Source organism: Lampetra planeri, chromosome 10, assembly GCF_965212315.1.
Source record: "Lampetra planeri chromosome 10, kcLamPlan1.2.h2, whole genome shotgun sequence".
In the NCBI taxonomy this organism is placed as follows: Eukaryota; Metazoa; Chordata; class Hyperoartia; order Petromyzontiformes; family Petromyzontidae; genus Lampetra; species Lampetra planeri.
In genome coordinates, this window is record NC_136116.1 from 6,861,372 (window position 1) to 6,878,112 (window position 16,741).

The 16,741-nt window shown below is 45.0% G+C and overlaps 2 protein-coding genes across 3 annotated transcripts; both read left to right on the top strand.

The window, feature by feature from the left end:
- The first annotated feature begins 369 nt into the window (after window positions 1–369).
- Window positions 370–6,497, top strand: PHB1 (prohibitin 1). The gene is made up of 6 exons (XM_078598126.1): window positions 370–536; window positions 3,635–3,796; window positions 4,442–4,584; window positions 4,712–4,828; window positions 4,945–5,040; window positions 5,683–6,497. The coding sequence occupies exons 1-6, from the start codon at window positions 443–445 to the stop codon at window positions 5,896–5,898; spliced, it is 828 nt and encodes a 275-aa protein (XP_078454252.1). The 5' UTR covers window positions 370–442; the 3' UTR covers window positions 5,899–6,497.
- Window positions 6,498–8,694: 2,197 nt separating this feature from the next.
- Window positions 8,695–15,047, top strand: ZNF652 (zinc finger protein 652). Of its 2 annotated transcripts, none has more exons than XM_078598128.1 (7): window positions 8,695–8,892; window positions 9,947–10,025; window positions 10,253–11,509; window positions 11,641–11,788; window positions 12,128–12,243; window positions 12,391–12,541; window positions 13,491–15,047. In XM_078598128.1, exons 3-7 carry the CDS (start codon window positions 10,685–10,687, stop codon window positions 13,706–13,708), a joined length of 1,458 nt encoding a protein of 485 aa, XP_078454254.1. In that variant the 5' UTR covers window positions 8,695–8,892; window positions 9,947–10,025; window positions 10,253–10,684; the 3' UTR covers window positions 13,709–15,047. The 2 variants fall into 2 exon arrangements, with proteins under 2 accessions (XP_078454254.1, XP_078454255.1); XM_078598129.1 differs by having other exon boundaries at window positions 12,391–12,669; window positions 13,491–13,576.
- Window positions 15,048–16,741: the final 1,694 nt, after the last annotated feature.

Sequence of the window (16,741 nt, forward strand, 5' to 3'; positions counted from 1 at the left end):
TACAACCGTTTCAATACGGGCAAAAAAATAAAACATTTGTCTGTTTGTGTTTCTTTCTTGTGATGACTTTGAAGGACGAACGTTGAGATTTATAAGGGCACGGGGTGATCAATAAGGCCTTAATTGGTCTGTAATAAGGTGATACAGGGTTGATAGGTATGATAGAATAAGAGCTGGAAATTCCACTTTACACCAAGGGGGCCTGATAATCATCACACGTTTGAAACGTGTTTGATGATTTAACACCTTTTTTGTTTTGATTAAAAATTGCCATGTGCGACCGCTCCCTACGTAAGATGGCCGGTGGCGGGGCCGTCGTAATTAACGGCTACATGACGTCATCGCCATCCACAAATTCCGTCGCGGCTCCGACACGGGATGACGTCACCGCGGTCCCGCCGTGACCTTCCCCTCCTCTTCTCTTGCACCACGCGTTGTCAGCATGGCGGCCGCTGCCAGGATCTTGAACACGGTGGGGAAAGTCGGCCTCGGTCTTGCGGTGGCCGGAGGAATCGTCAACACGGCTCTGTACAACGGTGAGAGGCCTTCTGGTGGACGTGGGGGGTTTCTTTAAAAAGAAAGAAAGTAAAAAGAGGGAGATGATTTTACGGCGGGAGCAGCATCGCCACCACCACTACCATTAACATCGCCATTGATTCCACCTCCTCCCCATGGCGAGGATTCGTTCGTACAGTCTCACCAGATACTTTGACAGTCGTTTCGTCTCATCCACACTGTGTCCAGACACCACCACACTGCTGCAGGTCAGAACTCTGCTATTCTCTCCCATTGTCGCCTCTTTTTTTTATGCCCACGTCCGTATAACCTTGCTCAATTCAAGACTATTATAACTTTTTAGTGTTTACGTTTTGAGGTTTTGAGCTCGTGCTCTGCAACACATTATAACACCACAACCACCACCATCGTTCTGATGATCACATGGTAAAATCTTGCAATCAGTTACGTTGAACAGGGCCCCATCGTATACGTTAGTGTATATGAAGTGCCCGTCCCAATAACATCAGAAAACTGCAGCTCTCTCGCCTGCTTCAGCAGTTTTCCTGCTGTAATTGTCTCGCCTGATAAAAATCGCTTATGTTGCGATCGAAACGTCGTGATCTATTGTTTTATACCGACGTGACTTTACCGAAAGAACCAAAGAGTATGGATTCCGGCAGTCACGAAAGCTTCAAATCGAGATCAGAAAACTGGGCAGAATGTATTTTACAGGCTTGGCTGCCGATGTGACCTGAAGGTTGAAACGGTTCCAGAGTTTACTTGCTTTTCCGAATGTTGCTGGATAATATGCTGAAGGACTAACAACATATTCTTGGTTCTTTCGGTAAAGTCACGTAGAAGGGAAATAAAATAATAAAAATATAAAACAATAAGATATTCTCACGACGTTTCGACTGCAACACAAGCAATCATCATCAGGTGTGAAATCCACAGCAAGAAAATTTGAAAATTTCTTGCTGTGGATTTCATCATCAGGTGTGGATTTAACACCTGATGGTGATTGCTTGTGTTGCAGTAGAAACGTCTTATTGTTTTATATATTTATTATTTTCTTATTTCCCTTCTACGTGACTTTACCGAAAGAACCAAGAATATGAATCCCTGCAGTCACGAAAGTTTTACATCAAAAAGACTAACAACATGTTTTGTTTATCATAGCCACGGAACGTTTTGAGGATATAACTGGAGGTTTAAACATACACAGCGCTGATGACATCTATGGCAGGTTGAGGTTACCTGGTTCGCTGACACACGTGGGCAGGGAAGCCACGACATTGACCGCACAGACCGGTTCATGAACCCACGTTGCTGTGGTGTGGCGAGTTTGGAAGTTATCCGATGTCTCTACGTGGTCTACCAACCCTTAAATTAAAAGCGCAGGGCACACATGTGTGCGTCATATCTCACCCTGGCTATTACATGAGCACTGTGCAAGGATGGCAGTGATTGTGATGACCTGGCTAAGTTGAAACCAAGGTTATTCTGGTACAGTGCATGTTTCACTTGTATTAACTAAAGGTTATGATACCATTAGTTGCAGGCATTGTCAACCGCTGTGATCATTAACGACTCCCCAATCGGCCGTCATCTCACGGTCGTGTAATCCAACAATCCATTTAGCTCCTGCTAAAGAGCTGCTTTAATCGCTCCATCTCCATGGTTCACGTCCTGTCGGGAGTGTTCCCCCTGGTAGCGATTTCGTCATCCTCTCGACCACCGGCCATCATCCCTTTTTAAAGCCCCGTGCCCTGTATGTATGTTGAACTTCTTTCGCACCGTACATAGCAAGCCGTGCTAATTACTAGTTTTAGCACTCAATAACCACCTCGGGCTTTCAGCAATTCTAAACAAGTAATACATCTGGCCGAGGCATGTGGAATACACGTGCCTGTTTTGAGGGTCAGGTTTATTCTGTCCAGCATTGTGATCATGCGTTTGTGACGGCAACATAACTCGCATAAGGTTCATCAGCATATCGAGAGTATATACACAATAGTGATGGTAAGCCTTTGAGCCTATCGTAAGATCTCGTTAGCTTTGCAAAGTTGAGCCTAGGTAGTCCTTGAATAATAGATAACCACCATGCACACGCGGTCATTATAGGCTACCGCGGGGTTATGTGGTGGGCAGCAGAGGACGGTGTAGAAAAAAACATTGTTGTGCTGTACTTCACTCTCCCCCCCCCCATGATTGTGCTCCCCATCTTCAAAATGCCACACCATCCGATGAGGTGAAGTATGGTCAAATCATTTCCAAGACCTGCATGGCTTGGGGTAGCCCCCATCCAACATTGGATTTTCAAAAGGGCAGTACATGTACAGATATGTGCTCATATATTAGACCTATTTCATATCCTGCCATCCGTTGTTGGCCTGGTGTCTTTTGTGTGCCATGTAAATTAGACTGGTCACCTTCCTGCGCTGGTGATTTAGGGACGAAGATATTGGAGTTTGGGTGATGGCAGACCGTGGTTTAGTTATAATTGTGTCAATCGTAATTCATCGTAATCCCAGTATTTTATGTGTCGGTATGTGAATGCATGATAAAGTGATGATCATGGTTCTCAAAGACCCATGCATCCTTAGTCACCTGTTGCTATTGAGTTGTGAGTGACTATTTGCCTCATTGTGCACAACCCCTATTTTGTTAGTTTTATGTGCTGACTGTGACATTAGCTGCCAGTGGTAGGTCGCTCATTCTCCAATAATGTTCACTCCCTGCCCATATTAAGTCTTAGCTCAAACCCTTTTTGTCCCCTCTGCCTATCCCAGGCTTTCTCTCTACATCAAATTAATATTTCCCAATATCTTTACAGTGTCTCAAGATAGTTGGATTCAGGCACTCTATAATTTCAAATTGGATGAGGGGAGGTGGCAATGAGAATTGGCCTTCTGGATGGGAAGCATTGTTATTTTTGTACCTCCTGCGGTGGTGGTACTACTTACTGTATTTCAAGCCTATTTGGAGAATGTGTTCAGTGATGGGTTGCAATGAGGACAGACTGCAGCGATTTGCACAGAGGTACCGAGAACGATGTATAACAAGAGTGCTTACTGGAATTTGTTTATGCATTCATTTGAATTAATGTGTTTTGGTTTTCTTGCCTTTCTGACAGTGGAGGGAGGTCATCGTGCGGTCATTTTTGACCGATTCCGTGGAGTGCAAGATTTGGTGGTCGGCGAAGGCACTCACTTTGTCATCCCCTGGGTTCAGCGGCCGATCATATTTGACTGCCGTTCTCGACCTCGCAATGTGCCTGTCGTGACTGGTAGCAAAGGTGAGTGGACCGTTTCTAATACTTTCTTGAAATGATGAAACCCATTTGTTTACAACCTGAGTGCATGTTATAAACAAATACAATTAATAATACACAATGTTATTTTAGACCACCAAAGGCATGATTGTGACCATATCTGCAATCATCCCATCATGCCTTGCATGTCACATGACATTGTAATACTGCGTGTATAATGCACACGGCCGTTTTAAACCACCAACTCGAAGAGACAATGTGGCCATGTTCTTTTAGACATGTATATTGGTTTCACTATAGTTAGAAATCATCTGTATAGTCCACAAAAGCCCTTGAGGCACAATAAGCAGTAGGGGAAATGTTGGCTCTACTGTACTCAAGATTTCTAACAAGGAAGACACTGGTATACGTTTATCATCTTGCTGTAGTATCAAATAATATGGCCACAATTTTTACTCTTGAGACCTTATTTTAGATCAGTGAAAGTGGAATTGTTCAATGGATCCCAAGTAGAAATGTACCCATCAACACACGTTTCATGATGTGCCATGGTGTTTTGCTCCTATTCTTGGTTAGGCATGACATCCATGTGATATGGAACACTTAAAAAATATATATGAATGGATTGTATTTTAAGTAATTTCACGCAACTTTGTTTGGCCTTTTCAGATATGCAGAATGTCAACATCACGTTGAGGATCTTGTTCAGGCCCATCGCTAGCCAGCTGCCCAAAATCTACATGAGCATTGGTGAGGACTATGATGAACGTGTGCTGCCTTCGATCACCACTGAGGTCCTCAAGGCTGTTGTGGTAAGTTTCTTACCCTGACCACTTCTAAACCATGTGGTATCCATTAGCTGCTGCTGTTATAAAGTAGCTTGAATTATTTTTTTGAATATTTCAACGACTTTGCATATGTTCACACGTTATATTATAGGCTCGGTTTGATGCTGGAGAGCTGATCACCCAACGAGAGCTGGTGTCCAGGCAGGTCAGCAATGACTTGATGGAGAGAGCAGCCACATTTGGGCTCATCTTGGATGATGTCTCCCTGGTATGTCATTAACTGGAATTCAAAACAAAGCACCCGCACTCACTTTTTTTTTTATTTGACATGTATCCTTTGATTATGGTTTTGGAGGTCTCACTAACTTGTGCTTCTGTCTACAGACTCATCTGACCTTTGGTAGAGAGTTCACACAGGCTGTTGAGGCCAAGCAAGTAGCACAGCAGGAGGCGGAGAGAGCACGCTTCGTCGTGGAAAGGGTGAGTTTTTAGCTTCATTGACATGTTTACAATTGTGGTATTTAAAATCCTCAATGGTTTAATCAGCCAAACAACTGATGTTGGCTAAATGTCTGAACACTGAAATAATGTATAACCGTTGTATTATACTCCTGAGCTCTGATTCTTTATTTGTCTGCTCTGACATTTATTTAATTCATTGGAAGTCCCCCCCCCCCCGTCTTCAATTCATCAAGCAGCTAACCCTTCCAGAACATTGTTCATCAAGGTTCTATCTTTGAGAATGTACCCAATCCACATTTAACCTTTTCTGGTATAATTAGACAAGTCCACCTGAATCTGCTTAAGTACCTTTTTTATGACGATTTATTGCCTCTATTTGACACCACATCAATCCTTTCCAAGTTTTCTATGTCTTCCTTTCTAGTCCAAGTTTCTGCTACACTCAACTCTATTCCATAACAGGCTCTCCCCGAGTTTCTTTAATTTTCCTCATTCTTCTAATCGGCAGTATCCTCTGTTGCCTAATCTCACTTTTCCCCAAGGCAATCCTGACTCGAATCTCCTTCCCAGGGTCTGCCATCTTCAGCGTAATTTTCCAGATACTGAAGTTGACTCCCTCATTCGTACAGCTGTTAACTGGTGCATTATGACCCTTCTCAGGCGGAGCAGCAAAAGAAGGCGGCCATCATTGCAGCCGAGGGTGATGCTAAGGCTGCACAGCTGATCGCAACGGCGATATCCGAGGCTGGAGAAGGCCTGGTTGAGCTGCGCAAGCTGGAGGCGGCAGAAGACATCGCCATGCAGCTGTCGAAGTCCCGAGGTGTAGCCTACCTGCCCTCGGGGCAGCACACGCTGCTCCAGCTCCCAGCACAGTAAAGCGACTGTGACAATAGTTTTTTTTTTTTGAAAGAGCGCTTAATGTTATCTGGTCAACCTGTTCCATTTTGAAATCTGATGATTGCATTGAGTCTTGCTGGTGTTATTTCCATGACTAGAAACTTGTTTTGTTGAACCAAAATCTAAAAATTACATCTTGCAGAGCTATTTTAGATCTTTACTCTGACATCGGACAAAATGCCTCGAGATCCTGTGATACATCAGGGATTATCTGCAGTCACCATTTGCTAATACTGAGATTTATGGCTGACCCTTCCATAGCTTTGCCACCTTGAGGTCCAGTAAACATGAAGATTTTGTTTAAACAGCCCCTTGGCTTGCACGAAATATTCAGTGTGCTTATTCACTGCCTTGGTATAGTTAATTACATTTTGCAAATGTAATGTGCAACAAATGAGATTTTGTTGCCATGTATGAACCGTGCATCTCGTGAGTAGTTGCAAGCATTGGGCCGGAGCACGAAAGGGGTGGTAAGAGTCTTATGAGAATGGTTAATGGTCTTGTTGGCATTGTTAAATAACTGCACATTCTTTTTTTATTACTCTAAATTGTTACCCATTAAAGATTGGTACAGTGCAGTGGGATGTGCTTGTGTTGTTTTGTGACGTGTATGGAAATTGGCAAATAACTTTGAAAAGAGATTTAAGGGTCTGTAAACACATCTACACAATGCATATATAATCAATATAGATATGTAATAAAAAACAATCTAAACTGACATCTTTTGAAAGCATAACTTTATATTGAAGAAACAAGTACGGTGGCAATTAACATTGTTTTATACGGATGGTGACGAAGCAATTCCAGCCAATATGGAATATTTTCTATAATCTCACCTCCCTCCCAACATGCCACTTGTACAATAATTTAGGTGTAACCTGCATATATGTATTTGGTTACAGGAACAAAAATAATTACTTAAATCACCGATTCCTATCTTGGTTTGGATTAATTCCTTGTATCACACAGATGTTTATTTACATGTGAATCTATGACCATTGTAGTTGGAAGAGTAATACTATACGTGATCTTGTGCTGAGGAATGAATGGATTTTTTTTCAAGAGCTACTTTGATCTAGCCTTATTCACACAATGTGTATCGAGGAGGCTTTACGGTAAAACAAATGTTCTTAATATATTCTATTAAAAATAGAATCACCTTTAATTACGGGGCTAAAAAGGTCAAATACTTGATACTGTTTTATGATAACTTACGTTTGGTCAATGTACTATATTTTGTAGCACTTTAAAGTGATATACATTTGCAGGGAGATCAATCCACCGTGTGCCACCAGTTAATCTTGAACATCGAAAAAAAATGAACCACACTCCCACTGAGTTGGGCGGGGGGGTAGCACATTGCATGCAGAACAATTGACGACAACGTCGCCGGGAATTCTGTAATTAATCGTCATGCCCCGCAGTGACGTAAAAACACTCTGGCAGGACCCCCTTCCCCACCGCATGGACTGCACCATCAGCGGTGGGGGGTATGGGTGGACTTCATGAAAGGGGGGCTTTGTCCATGGGGGTAGGGGGCCCCCCACGTGTCGTGCATCGGGAGTCGTCTTCCTGGACATGTGCAGCTCACAAGATGGCGGTGCTGGCACCTCGTCTGCTGCACTCTCCTGCATCCCTGAAGAAATCGCGCACGAAACCCGGCCACGGCCATCCCCACCAACCCCGCAACCTGAATACAGCACCGTGCAAGCGACAAGATGCGCCGGGACGCACGGATACACTGCGGCCGCAGGCAAAGGAAGCTTCAAATCGCCAAGTTCAAGTTCATTTATTCGGTGTTGCCCTGTGAGCCATTCGGCTCTTGAATAGGGTGCAACCGCAACAAACAAAAACATGAACAAGAAAACATCTTAAAGTGAAAATGTGACTAAGTGCAAACAGACAGCAAAATATTGCAGAAAAAACAACGTTATGGGTTAACAGGAATATAATTGATACATATTTCTCAATTACCGAGTGATCTTTTTTTTTTTACACATTTTGGGATGTAAAAATACGTGACCTAGTCTTGACTGGGCATATTTTTGGAACCCCAAAAATAACCGCTGATCAGATGTAAAAAAAATCCCTTAAGACCAGGTCATGTTGATAAGTCCATTAGAAAATGTATTAATGACAATTAAAAATAGAAAGCCATTTGAATCCTCCGAGTGGAATTACATAGCCTACTTTCAATTAAATACACTAGTGAGTGACTGGATGGTTTCATAATAATACAACCGGCGAGGTAAGCCAAAAGGATTGTGCGAGTCAGCGCATCATCCCTCCGGAGTCGATAAATCTAGTACCACTTCATGGGGTAGTCAACAGTGGTTGTCCTATGGAGAGACTCGCACCCAAGACTGTCCCAGGACTGTGAGCAGGTGATGAGGACCCGACTCAACACAGGACGTTGGGCCAACGTTGGCTTTTGTTTACTGGGGCCACATTTGAGCAGGACGTTGTTTTAACTGTTTAATGCTCTTTTTATTATGACCCAGGAAAGCTTCAGTGTCTCGAGACCTTTTCAGAAGGGGTTGCCTGCACTGACCATCGGTCATCGTGGTCAAAAGTACGATCTAATAACTCACACGACCTGAATTGACCTTGAACCGACGATGGTATTAACGCTGCTGCTGCTGGTGTCAAGTGACTCATCTTGCCCCACAACTAGCAGTGGAGAGACCAAGGCTGACAGCTTTCAAAACACGTTGATGCCGATTGCTCAGCGCGCCAAGTGAGGCGTCTTGTGCCGCACGCAGACGCCCCGAGTCCCGCATCCATGTGCCGGGGCCCCTCCCCCCCCGCGCTCGCTCTGAGCTGGGCTCCCCGCACCGGGAGATTTCTCTCTCTTCTCGCCTTTCTCACAGATTACTACTCAGCTCGTCGGGACCACATTCAAGCGCAACAACGAACCCTCGCCGCTCGCTACTTTGCACGCTTAGCGGGGACTGCGGGAGCACCGTGAAGATGGTAACACGCCGTTGCAACTGATGGCTTTAATCCGCGCGCTGTTGTTGGGCGTGAGGCCTGGTCGCGCTCGGGCCCCCCGACTCTTGCCTGATTTCTTGGCCGTGTACCTGCGCTCCCTCCCCGCCCCACTCACCCACCCCGGTGCGGTAGGAGCGAGGCGGCCTCGTCTTTATTTGGCTTGCTCGCTTAATTAGCAGCAGCGTGGCCACGACGACACACCGGGGTTTCATTCGCTCGGGTCTCGCATTTTGTTTGGGCTGTGTGCGCCTGCCTTCCCCCCCGTACAGGAGGAGCTAAGCTGGTATTGGAGATACGTTTTTGTGTGACGGCACTGCGAGGAGGACCCCATGCTGATCCGCTGCGGTCGCGTTATTCTTGCTGCTTTCCTGCGTCGCCTCCTATGTGTGCCCTCGTTTAAAATGTGTTAACTCAACATGGCAATGAAATGTCACGGGTAGATATATATGTAAAAAGTATGCGCGTGCACGGTGGGCGGGAAGTCCTTATACCTGTGACAAATTCAGATTTTTTTAAACTCGTACAGGTGAAGGTGTTATATGGATTGCTCGACGAACCTGTTGAATTTTCTTAGTGGTTTGTGCGTGTGCATTTGGCCAAATCGCCTCAGATCTCAGAATGAACCTGGATAGTGCCTGGATGGATGGGCGACCACCAAATGCATAAATAAAGTGCTGTAAGCATCTGGCGGCCTTTCGTTGTGAGCAGCAGAGGGCAGTGCAGACAGATCCCATTGTATTGTACTTGAGCTCCATCGCCGATGCTCACCCGCCTTCACCAATGCGCACTGAGCATCGTGGTCACGTAACCCCCCCCCCAAGACCCGCCTGTAGTGGCGAGGCGCTCATCCAGCAGTGGATTGACATAGACCCCACATGGATATTGTGTTTTAGATTCATAAATTACATCTTCATTTGAAGCATTTTTCGTGATATTTTTTAACCATTGTTTTTTTGATCATTGTGCATTTATTCTGTTGTGTTGTTTTATTTGCATTTGCTGTTTTTTGTTTGTTTTATTTCCATTGCGTGAGAAGAACCACAACTATGGCATGAAGCACAACTGCTGTAGAGGCTGCCCAGGACATGGGGAGCGAATTGTAACATTTAATATAGGTAAAACACTGGCTCTATCAGTGCCAAGTTTACATATTGCAAACTAATCATTTCAACCTTCCATAAACTTGGACCTTATTTTTTCCTAAGCAAGTCTGTCACTACATATCACCAATTTTTTCATTCTTTCATAAAACAAAAATTCTTATTTTACATCTGTAGACATGTACCCATTTTAGTTTCCATTATGCTGGTACGATCAAAAAGCTGATGCTATTCTTGTTCAGATTAAACTGGAGAATCAGACCCTGAGGGCAGAGAGGGTGGAAGATCTGCCGGTGCCAGAGTACACGCTGCGAGAGGATGTGGAGCAGCACGCGGCGCGGCTCACGCAGCAGCTGAACGAGCAGCGCCTGCAGCAGCCACACCTGTGCGACGTGGACGTGGTTGTGGTGGAGGGCACCGGCGCTGGACACAAGCACAAGAACAAACAGAAGCAGCGGCAGCACAAGTTCCCCGCTCACCGAGGCGTGCTGGCTGCAGGGAGCCGTTTCTTCGGCGGCCTCTTTGCGACCGAGGGCCTCAAGCCGTCCGTCGGTCGTGGCCGCCAGCGCCTGGAACTGCGCCTGCAGGAATTGTCGGCGCGCGGCTTCCAGCACGTGCTGGGCTTCATCTACACGGCCAAAGTGCACGTCACCAAAGGCAACGTGCAGGATGTGATGAGCACAGCACGCGCCCTGCACCTCGACCAGCTCGCAGAGTCCTGCCAGAAGCTGTTAAACACGCGGGCCTTTGATGTGGCAGACTCCAACATGGCCAGCGCGGAGGGCCTGACCAACCCGGGGCAGTCCGCGGAGGGGCAGCATGCGCAGCCCCATGAAGACAACGACATCATTTACCATGGCGATGCAGAAGACTCCGATTCGGACGCGTCGACCAAAGCAAAAAACTCTGACAGCGACAGAGACTGGGAGAGCGGCGGGGATGATGAAGATGATGACGAGGAGGAGGAGGACGATGATGAGCAGAACTTTGACTATGGATTGCGTCGCAGCACTAGGTCCTATCTGCATCCAGACGACAAGCAGATCATTGTGGAGTTGAATCTGAATAACCAGACTCTACATGTCTCACAGGGCTCCGGAGATATAATCACAAGCAGATCTAAAGGCAAGCGGAAGAAAGTAAAGAAAGAGGTGAAGGAAGAGTTAAATGAGGAAATCAAGCAGGAGGAACCGGGCAGTGAAGATGAAAAGAAACACCGACCCCGCCGCGGTCGCCCTCCTCTCACCTCCAAGGACGTGCGGAGGAGAGGCAAGAGGAAGAGGCCCCCTGTGACACCTCGGAAGGTGAAGAAGATTGAAGAAAAGGAACGCTTCCCTTGCAGCAAGTGCAAGCGGGTCTTCAATAACAAGATCTACTTACAGAAGCACCTGACTGTGAGCCACAAGAGAAGCCACGTGTGTGAGAGGTGCGAAAAGAGGTTCGTGAAGGAAGAGGAGTTGCGGCTCCATCAGCAAACGGACTGTGAGAAGAGCATTCAGGTGAGAATTATGAAAATATATTGCCCACATTAAAAAAAAAATGTACTCTATAAATTATACTTGATCAGAATTGGACTTGAACAATGTAAACATATTATGCGTAATTTACCTTTGCCTGTGGTCTGTTTCAGTGTGTCACATGTGAGAAGCAATTTAAGAAACTCTGGTACCTTCAGCAACACATTAAGACAGTGCACAGTCTCACAGAGAGGAGTGTGGCCTGTGATATCTGTGGTAAAAAGTTTTACACTGTGGCTCAAGTAAAAAAACACTTGGTTGGTGAGTATGGATTAACTTAGAAATTGTGAATGAATCCCGCATTGGAGTCGGAACGAATGTTTAACTTTTGTTGTGCAATGGTGTATTGTGTTGATTTTGCGTATGAAAATGTACAATCTTAATTACAGTAGAACCTTCTTATAACAAAAAACCCGAAGTAACCTTGACATTTTTTATAATTTAAATGAAGACGCTATTGGAAAGAGTTAAATTAGACTTTTGGTTTGGCTGAATGTAGAAACTTCAATGTGCCAGCTTTGTTGTAATGAGGTTCTTCTGTAATGCCTTTGTCTGTGGGTGTGCAGCCGTTGTTAAAGTTGTTTTCAATGTATTGTCTAGCGCACCGTGAGGATATGCCGTACACATGTGAGACATGCGGAAAATCTTTCAAGCGCAGCATGTCTCTTAAAGTTCACAGCATGAAGCATACTGGGCTCAGACCGTACAAGTGTAAGGTATGTTTGTGTACCTCGAGTGGAATAACATTCTACAATGTGTTTTATAATAGCACGTACAGTTGGTGTGAATGGTTTCTGCTTTGCTTGTGTTTTTGTGAATGTTTTCTGTGCCTCTCTTTCCCTCGTGCATTTCCACCCATGCAGTTTGAGAGCTGTACGGAGTGCTTCATGTACCGATATCAGCTGAGAAACCACATGAGCGTGCACCTTGGCCACAAGGAGTTTATGTGCCAATGGTGTGGAAAGGATTTCAGCATGAAGCAGTATTTTGACGAGCACTTAAAAGTACACACTGGTAGGTTTTGGAGTGTGCATTTGCCACATGGACGTGTACAGTTCTTTTGTCAATGTACGTGCTGGATGAAAGCCTCCCCCATGCCGTGAAAGTCGTGGTGTGTTCTTTTGGCATACTTCACTACACTGGTCAGTATGGGTTTGTGAAAGTGGAGAGGTACAGACATGTACGGTAAAACAAGGGCTATTGCTGCACTAGTCTCGGCTGCTCTAAACATAACTCTGCAGGCTGTGGCACCTGTTTATGTAAGATGTTTGCCAATCCAAGCAATATTCAGGCTCTACACTGATTGGCTTACGAGCTCAGATGAGATCTGACGAAATCATGTGCATTCCAAATGATTTGGTAATAGCATGTTGCATTTTTGTAAAAATGTAATGGAAATGTTTTAATTGCACACAAATAGATGGTCAGTACTCCGTTAACGAAACACGCCATTGATGTGCAACATTGTGGTTTCAGTATCTGCAGCTGCTTTATTTTTGTCCTTCATAAACCATTTCTTTTTTAAACTTTTAAATTAAAATATACATCAAGGATCAAATACACTGAGTTCCATCCTCAATGACCAAACCAGTATTGCAGTGCATCACCACTTGCTCGGTTTAACAGGTGAAAAGTGTCAAACATGGAGGAAAAAATGAGAGGGAGGGGAGCTTAGTCGGGGTGGGGGAAGGCATAACCCGAGGAAATCAACCAAGCCATCAGTCGAGTTTGAAAAGGGGGACTAGCTAGTCGGGTCCACATCTTGGGAGGACCTAATTATTTTGTGGATCAACAATGTGTTTTCAGCTTGTACTGCGTGTTCTGGGTGGCTTCCAATGTTCCACTCCACGCCCTGGGATATTCTGCAGCAGCTAAACACAAAGAGAAGCTAGACAGCACAATGGCAACATCCTACGCTTTAGTGGCTAATTCCAAATGCAAACCTTTCTCCTGCCCTCCACAGGAGAGAAGCCCTACATCTGTGAGGTGTGCGGCAAGAGTTTCACGAGCCGGCCCAACATGAAGCGGCATCGGCGCACGCACACCGGGGAGAAGCCGTACTCGTGCGACGCCTGCGGGCAGCGCTTTCGCTTCTCCAACATGCTGAAAGCACACCGCGAGAGGTGCCAGCTTGCCGTCGAGAAGATCAACATGGACGTGCACATTGCGGCAAATCTGTGACGCGCCGTCACTCCACCAGTGTGTCAGAGTGGCCTCGGGTCGTGTGGTTGCGTTCTTTTTAAGGAAGGTTTGTTTAGAGACACACAAATTGCCCCGTTTGTTAAAGAGGATTCATAGACATTCCTTTGTATGCAATATTATAAACCCAACTTTTATTATCCCCCAGTCCATTGAGCCTGAATCTCCAAATAAATCTGTAATTTATTCATGGTCCATGGTGTTTTGCCATCTGGCAGCGATAAGGGTTACAGGCTTTTTTAAAAATAAAAGATCACGTGTTCGTATACTGCTGCTACTTAAAATTAATTTTATTTTCTTCTACTTTGCATAGGACATATTTGCTGTTCTTTATTCAGTAGCACTTACCATATGTTATTATTTGTGTTCATGACCTGGACATGTTGTTATGTTACATTTATATCATATTTCATCGTATTTAAGAAAAATATTTTTTTAGGTTACGTAAACTTAATTAGACGATTTTGCAGGCACTTTGTACTTTGCTGTACTACTAGCGCATACAACTTAGCCCCTCGTCATAGGATTTCCAAAAAAATGGTTTGACCATTTGAGGAGTGAAAACAACTGGTTGTGCCTCAAACGCAACGTGATTATTATTATTGAGACACCTTGAATAATATATACTAATAGCATTGTACCAGAATAGGTACATAATATATGCCAAAATGGCTTTTTCATTTTTTTACGTATTTGCAGTACAGTATTCAAACAGCCGTTTAATGCTTTGACGTATTATTGCTGCAGATCGACTCGTGCAGTAATGTATTCATCTATTTGCATTTCATGCATTTCTGTAGTTTTCCCACACAGAAATTAGTGTTACAAAAAATCTTTAAACAGGTTGATCAGTGTATCATACTGATGTCTTATTATTGCTAAGTAAACACACCCTGTTTAATCTGTACCTAAAGGTTATCAGTGCAGGGGTGTTTGCAAAGTACTTTGAGCATTTTTAACCCACGTAAAGCACTACTTGCCATTGCACCCTGTAATTAGTGTATGCTGCCACGGTTTTAATACTGCCGGCTCACAGGAATAACGTGTTAAGCAATGTAATTGGAAACGGCATTTTAAACAACACAAAACATGACTTAATAATGTTCAACAGATGCTGATTATACCATTAGAGAATGTGACTGTGATGTAATGTAATTGGAATAGAACCTTTTTATTTCTTATTGTAATCATGTAATGAATGTGTTAATTTTATTTTGTTATCGAACAGTATAAAGATACTGTGAACTTTTTGTATGTCAATCATATTTGTAAACAGCATATTGATTAATGCACAAAATACAATAAAATAAAATCGGTTAAACATTGTGGCCTTTTGAAATCATTTACCGTTAAGTTGCTTCGTGTATCGTTTTGTACAACGTTTCCTAACGTTTAACAGTTTGTAAATTTCAATTGTATCTGCGTTTTTTTTATCCAAAGCTTTAAGGGGAATTGATTCGTCCTGAGTATTTTCACAGGAAATGTCTCGCTTCTGTTTTGTTATGTTTCACGTTGTTTATTGGCACCTTTTTAATTGCTCCTGGGCCACAGAAAGCATTTCAGATCGTGCGGTATCTCCCATGTGCCACGAACGTCGCTGCAATCGATTTCTACGAAACGCCGATTTTTTTAAATCGGAAGAAAGAATTAGAATATCCCACAGGGATGAAATCAATGCCACGCAAGTCTACACACAGCGGGTACAAAGAAGCTAGGCGACCATTAACATTTGTAAGTTGATGTGTTATTAACCACCTACACTTGCTTTTTTAAATCCTTTATATTAAGTTCGCTTGCGTGCTTGCGTGCTTGCTTGCTTACGACCGTGCAAATCTTTCAGTTGTTTTTTAACACACTTCCCGTCATCCAATCGAGCTGACATTTTCCACACAGACTCGTGCGTGACAATTAATTTTCGTGAAAAATGTTTTCCTAAATTTTACACTGTTTAGGGAAATTTTAAAATATTTAATTACCAATTGCTTAATGCTGGCAGACAATCATCTGACCCATAGGTGGCAGCCATCTCAAGCCAGAGGACGAGAGGACTCGAGCCGCCACGCATATAAAGGATTTATAGTGAAAAACTTTCTTTTTACGGGTGAATTTTTTTGTGGCGCACCTATAACGGCATTACCCGGAACGCAGCCGGTCTTGTGAGCTCAGCAGATGTGACGCTAAATAAGTGCTTGGATGTAGGGCCGCCATGTACGGATTGGCTGGCATTGGGCAACAGGACTGCTTGGTGGGAAGCAAGAGTGGAGTGCAGCAAATACATTGTAGTACTGTACTTCGACGCTCCCACGCATATACGTTCTTCGCCTTGAACCCGCAACACTCTCCAACGTAGTGAAGTGTGCTCGAATAAATCCCATAACCCACGCGGTGCAGGTGTGGGGGTCGCTAGCCCCCGAGATCCCTCCCTCGATAATGCTAACGGCCGGGCTAACATCATCAATCGCCCCCCCCGCTGCTAAGCGAACCGCTGCTAGGTTCCTCACCCATGGTGTGGGAGCCGTCGCCCGAGGATTCCCCTCCACCGCGGGTCCGCGTAGCTTGCATGGTTAATTACGTGCGCGCACACCCACACACAGCTCCACACGCGATACCCACTCTTGCGCCGCTCTGCGCCGCGCTGGCCGCTCACGTTACGATCGCGCACCTGGGGTACGCCGATTATGCACGCCGAGAGCTTACGCAAGTAACGAGCACACGTAAGCGGGGCACACGCCGACACAACGACTCAAGTTGCCGCCGCCGTGCGCGCGAGACAAACCGTACAACAATGCGCAGCCGATTACGCGCTCGAGCCGCGGGGTTGGGGGTCAGGGGCCCACCACCGCGCCGCACTTTACGCAAGTAATGAGCACACGCAAGCGGGGCACACGCTGACACAACGACTCAAGCCGCCGCCGCCGTGCGCGCAAGACAAACCGTACAACAATGCGCAGCCGATTACGCGCTCGAGCCGCGGGGTTGGGGGTCAGGGGCCCACCACCGCGCCGCACTTTACGC

What these genes read in the sequence shown, in the direction of transcription:
- PHB1 (XM_078598126.1), top strand. Translation starts at nt 443, where the DNA reads ATGGCGGCCGCTGCCAGGATCTTGAACACGGTGGGGAAAGTCGGCCTC. An exon ending in AGGTCCTCAAGGCTGTTGTG is followed by an intron (nt 4,585 to 4,711) that starts GTAAGTTTCTTA and finishes GTTATATTATAG; the next exon opens with GCTCGGTTTGATGCTGGAGA. An exon ending in TCTTGGATGATGTCTCCCTG is followed by an intron (nt 4,829 to 4,944) that starts GTATGTCATTAA and finishes TTCTGTCTACAG; the next exon opens with ACTCATCTGACCTTTGGTAG.
- ZNF652 (XM_078598128.1), top strand. Translation starts at nt 10,685, where the DNA reads ATGAGCACAGCACGCGCCCTGCACCTCGACCAGCTCGCAGAGTCCTGC. An exon ending in ACTGTGAGAAGAGCATTCAG is followed by an intron (nt 11,510 to 11,640) that starts GTGAGAATTATG and finishes GGTCTGTTTCAG; the next exon opens with TGTGTCACATGTGAGAAGCA. An exon ending in AGTAAAAAAACACTTGGTTG is followed by an intron (nt 11,789 to 12,127) that starts GTGAGTATGGAT and finishes TGTATTGTCTAG; the next exon opens with CGCACCGTGAGGATATGCCG.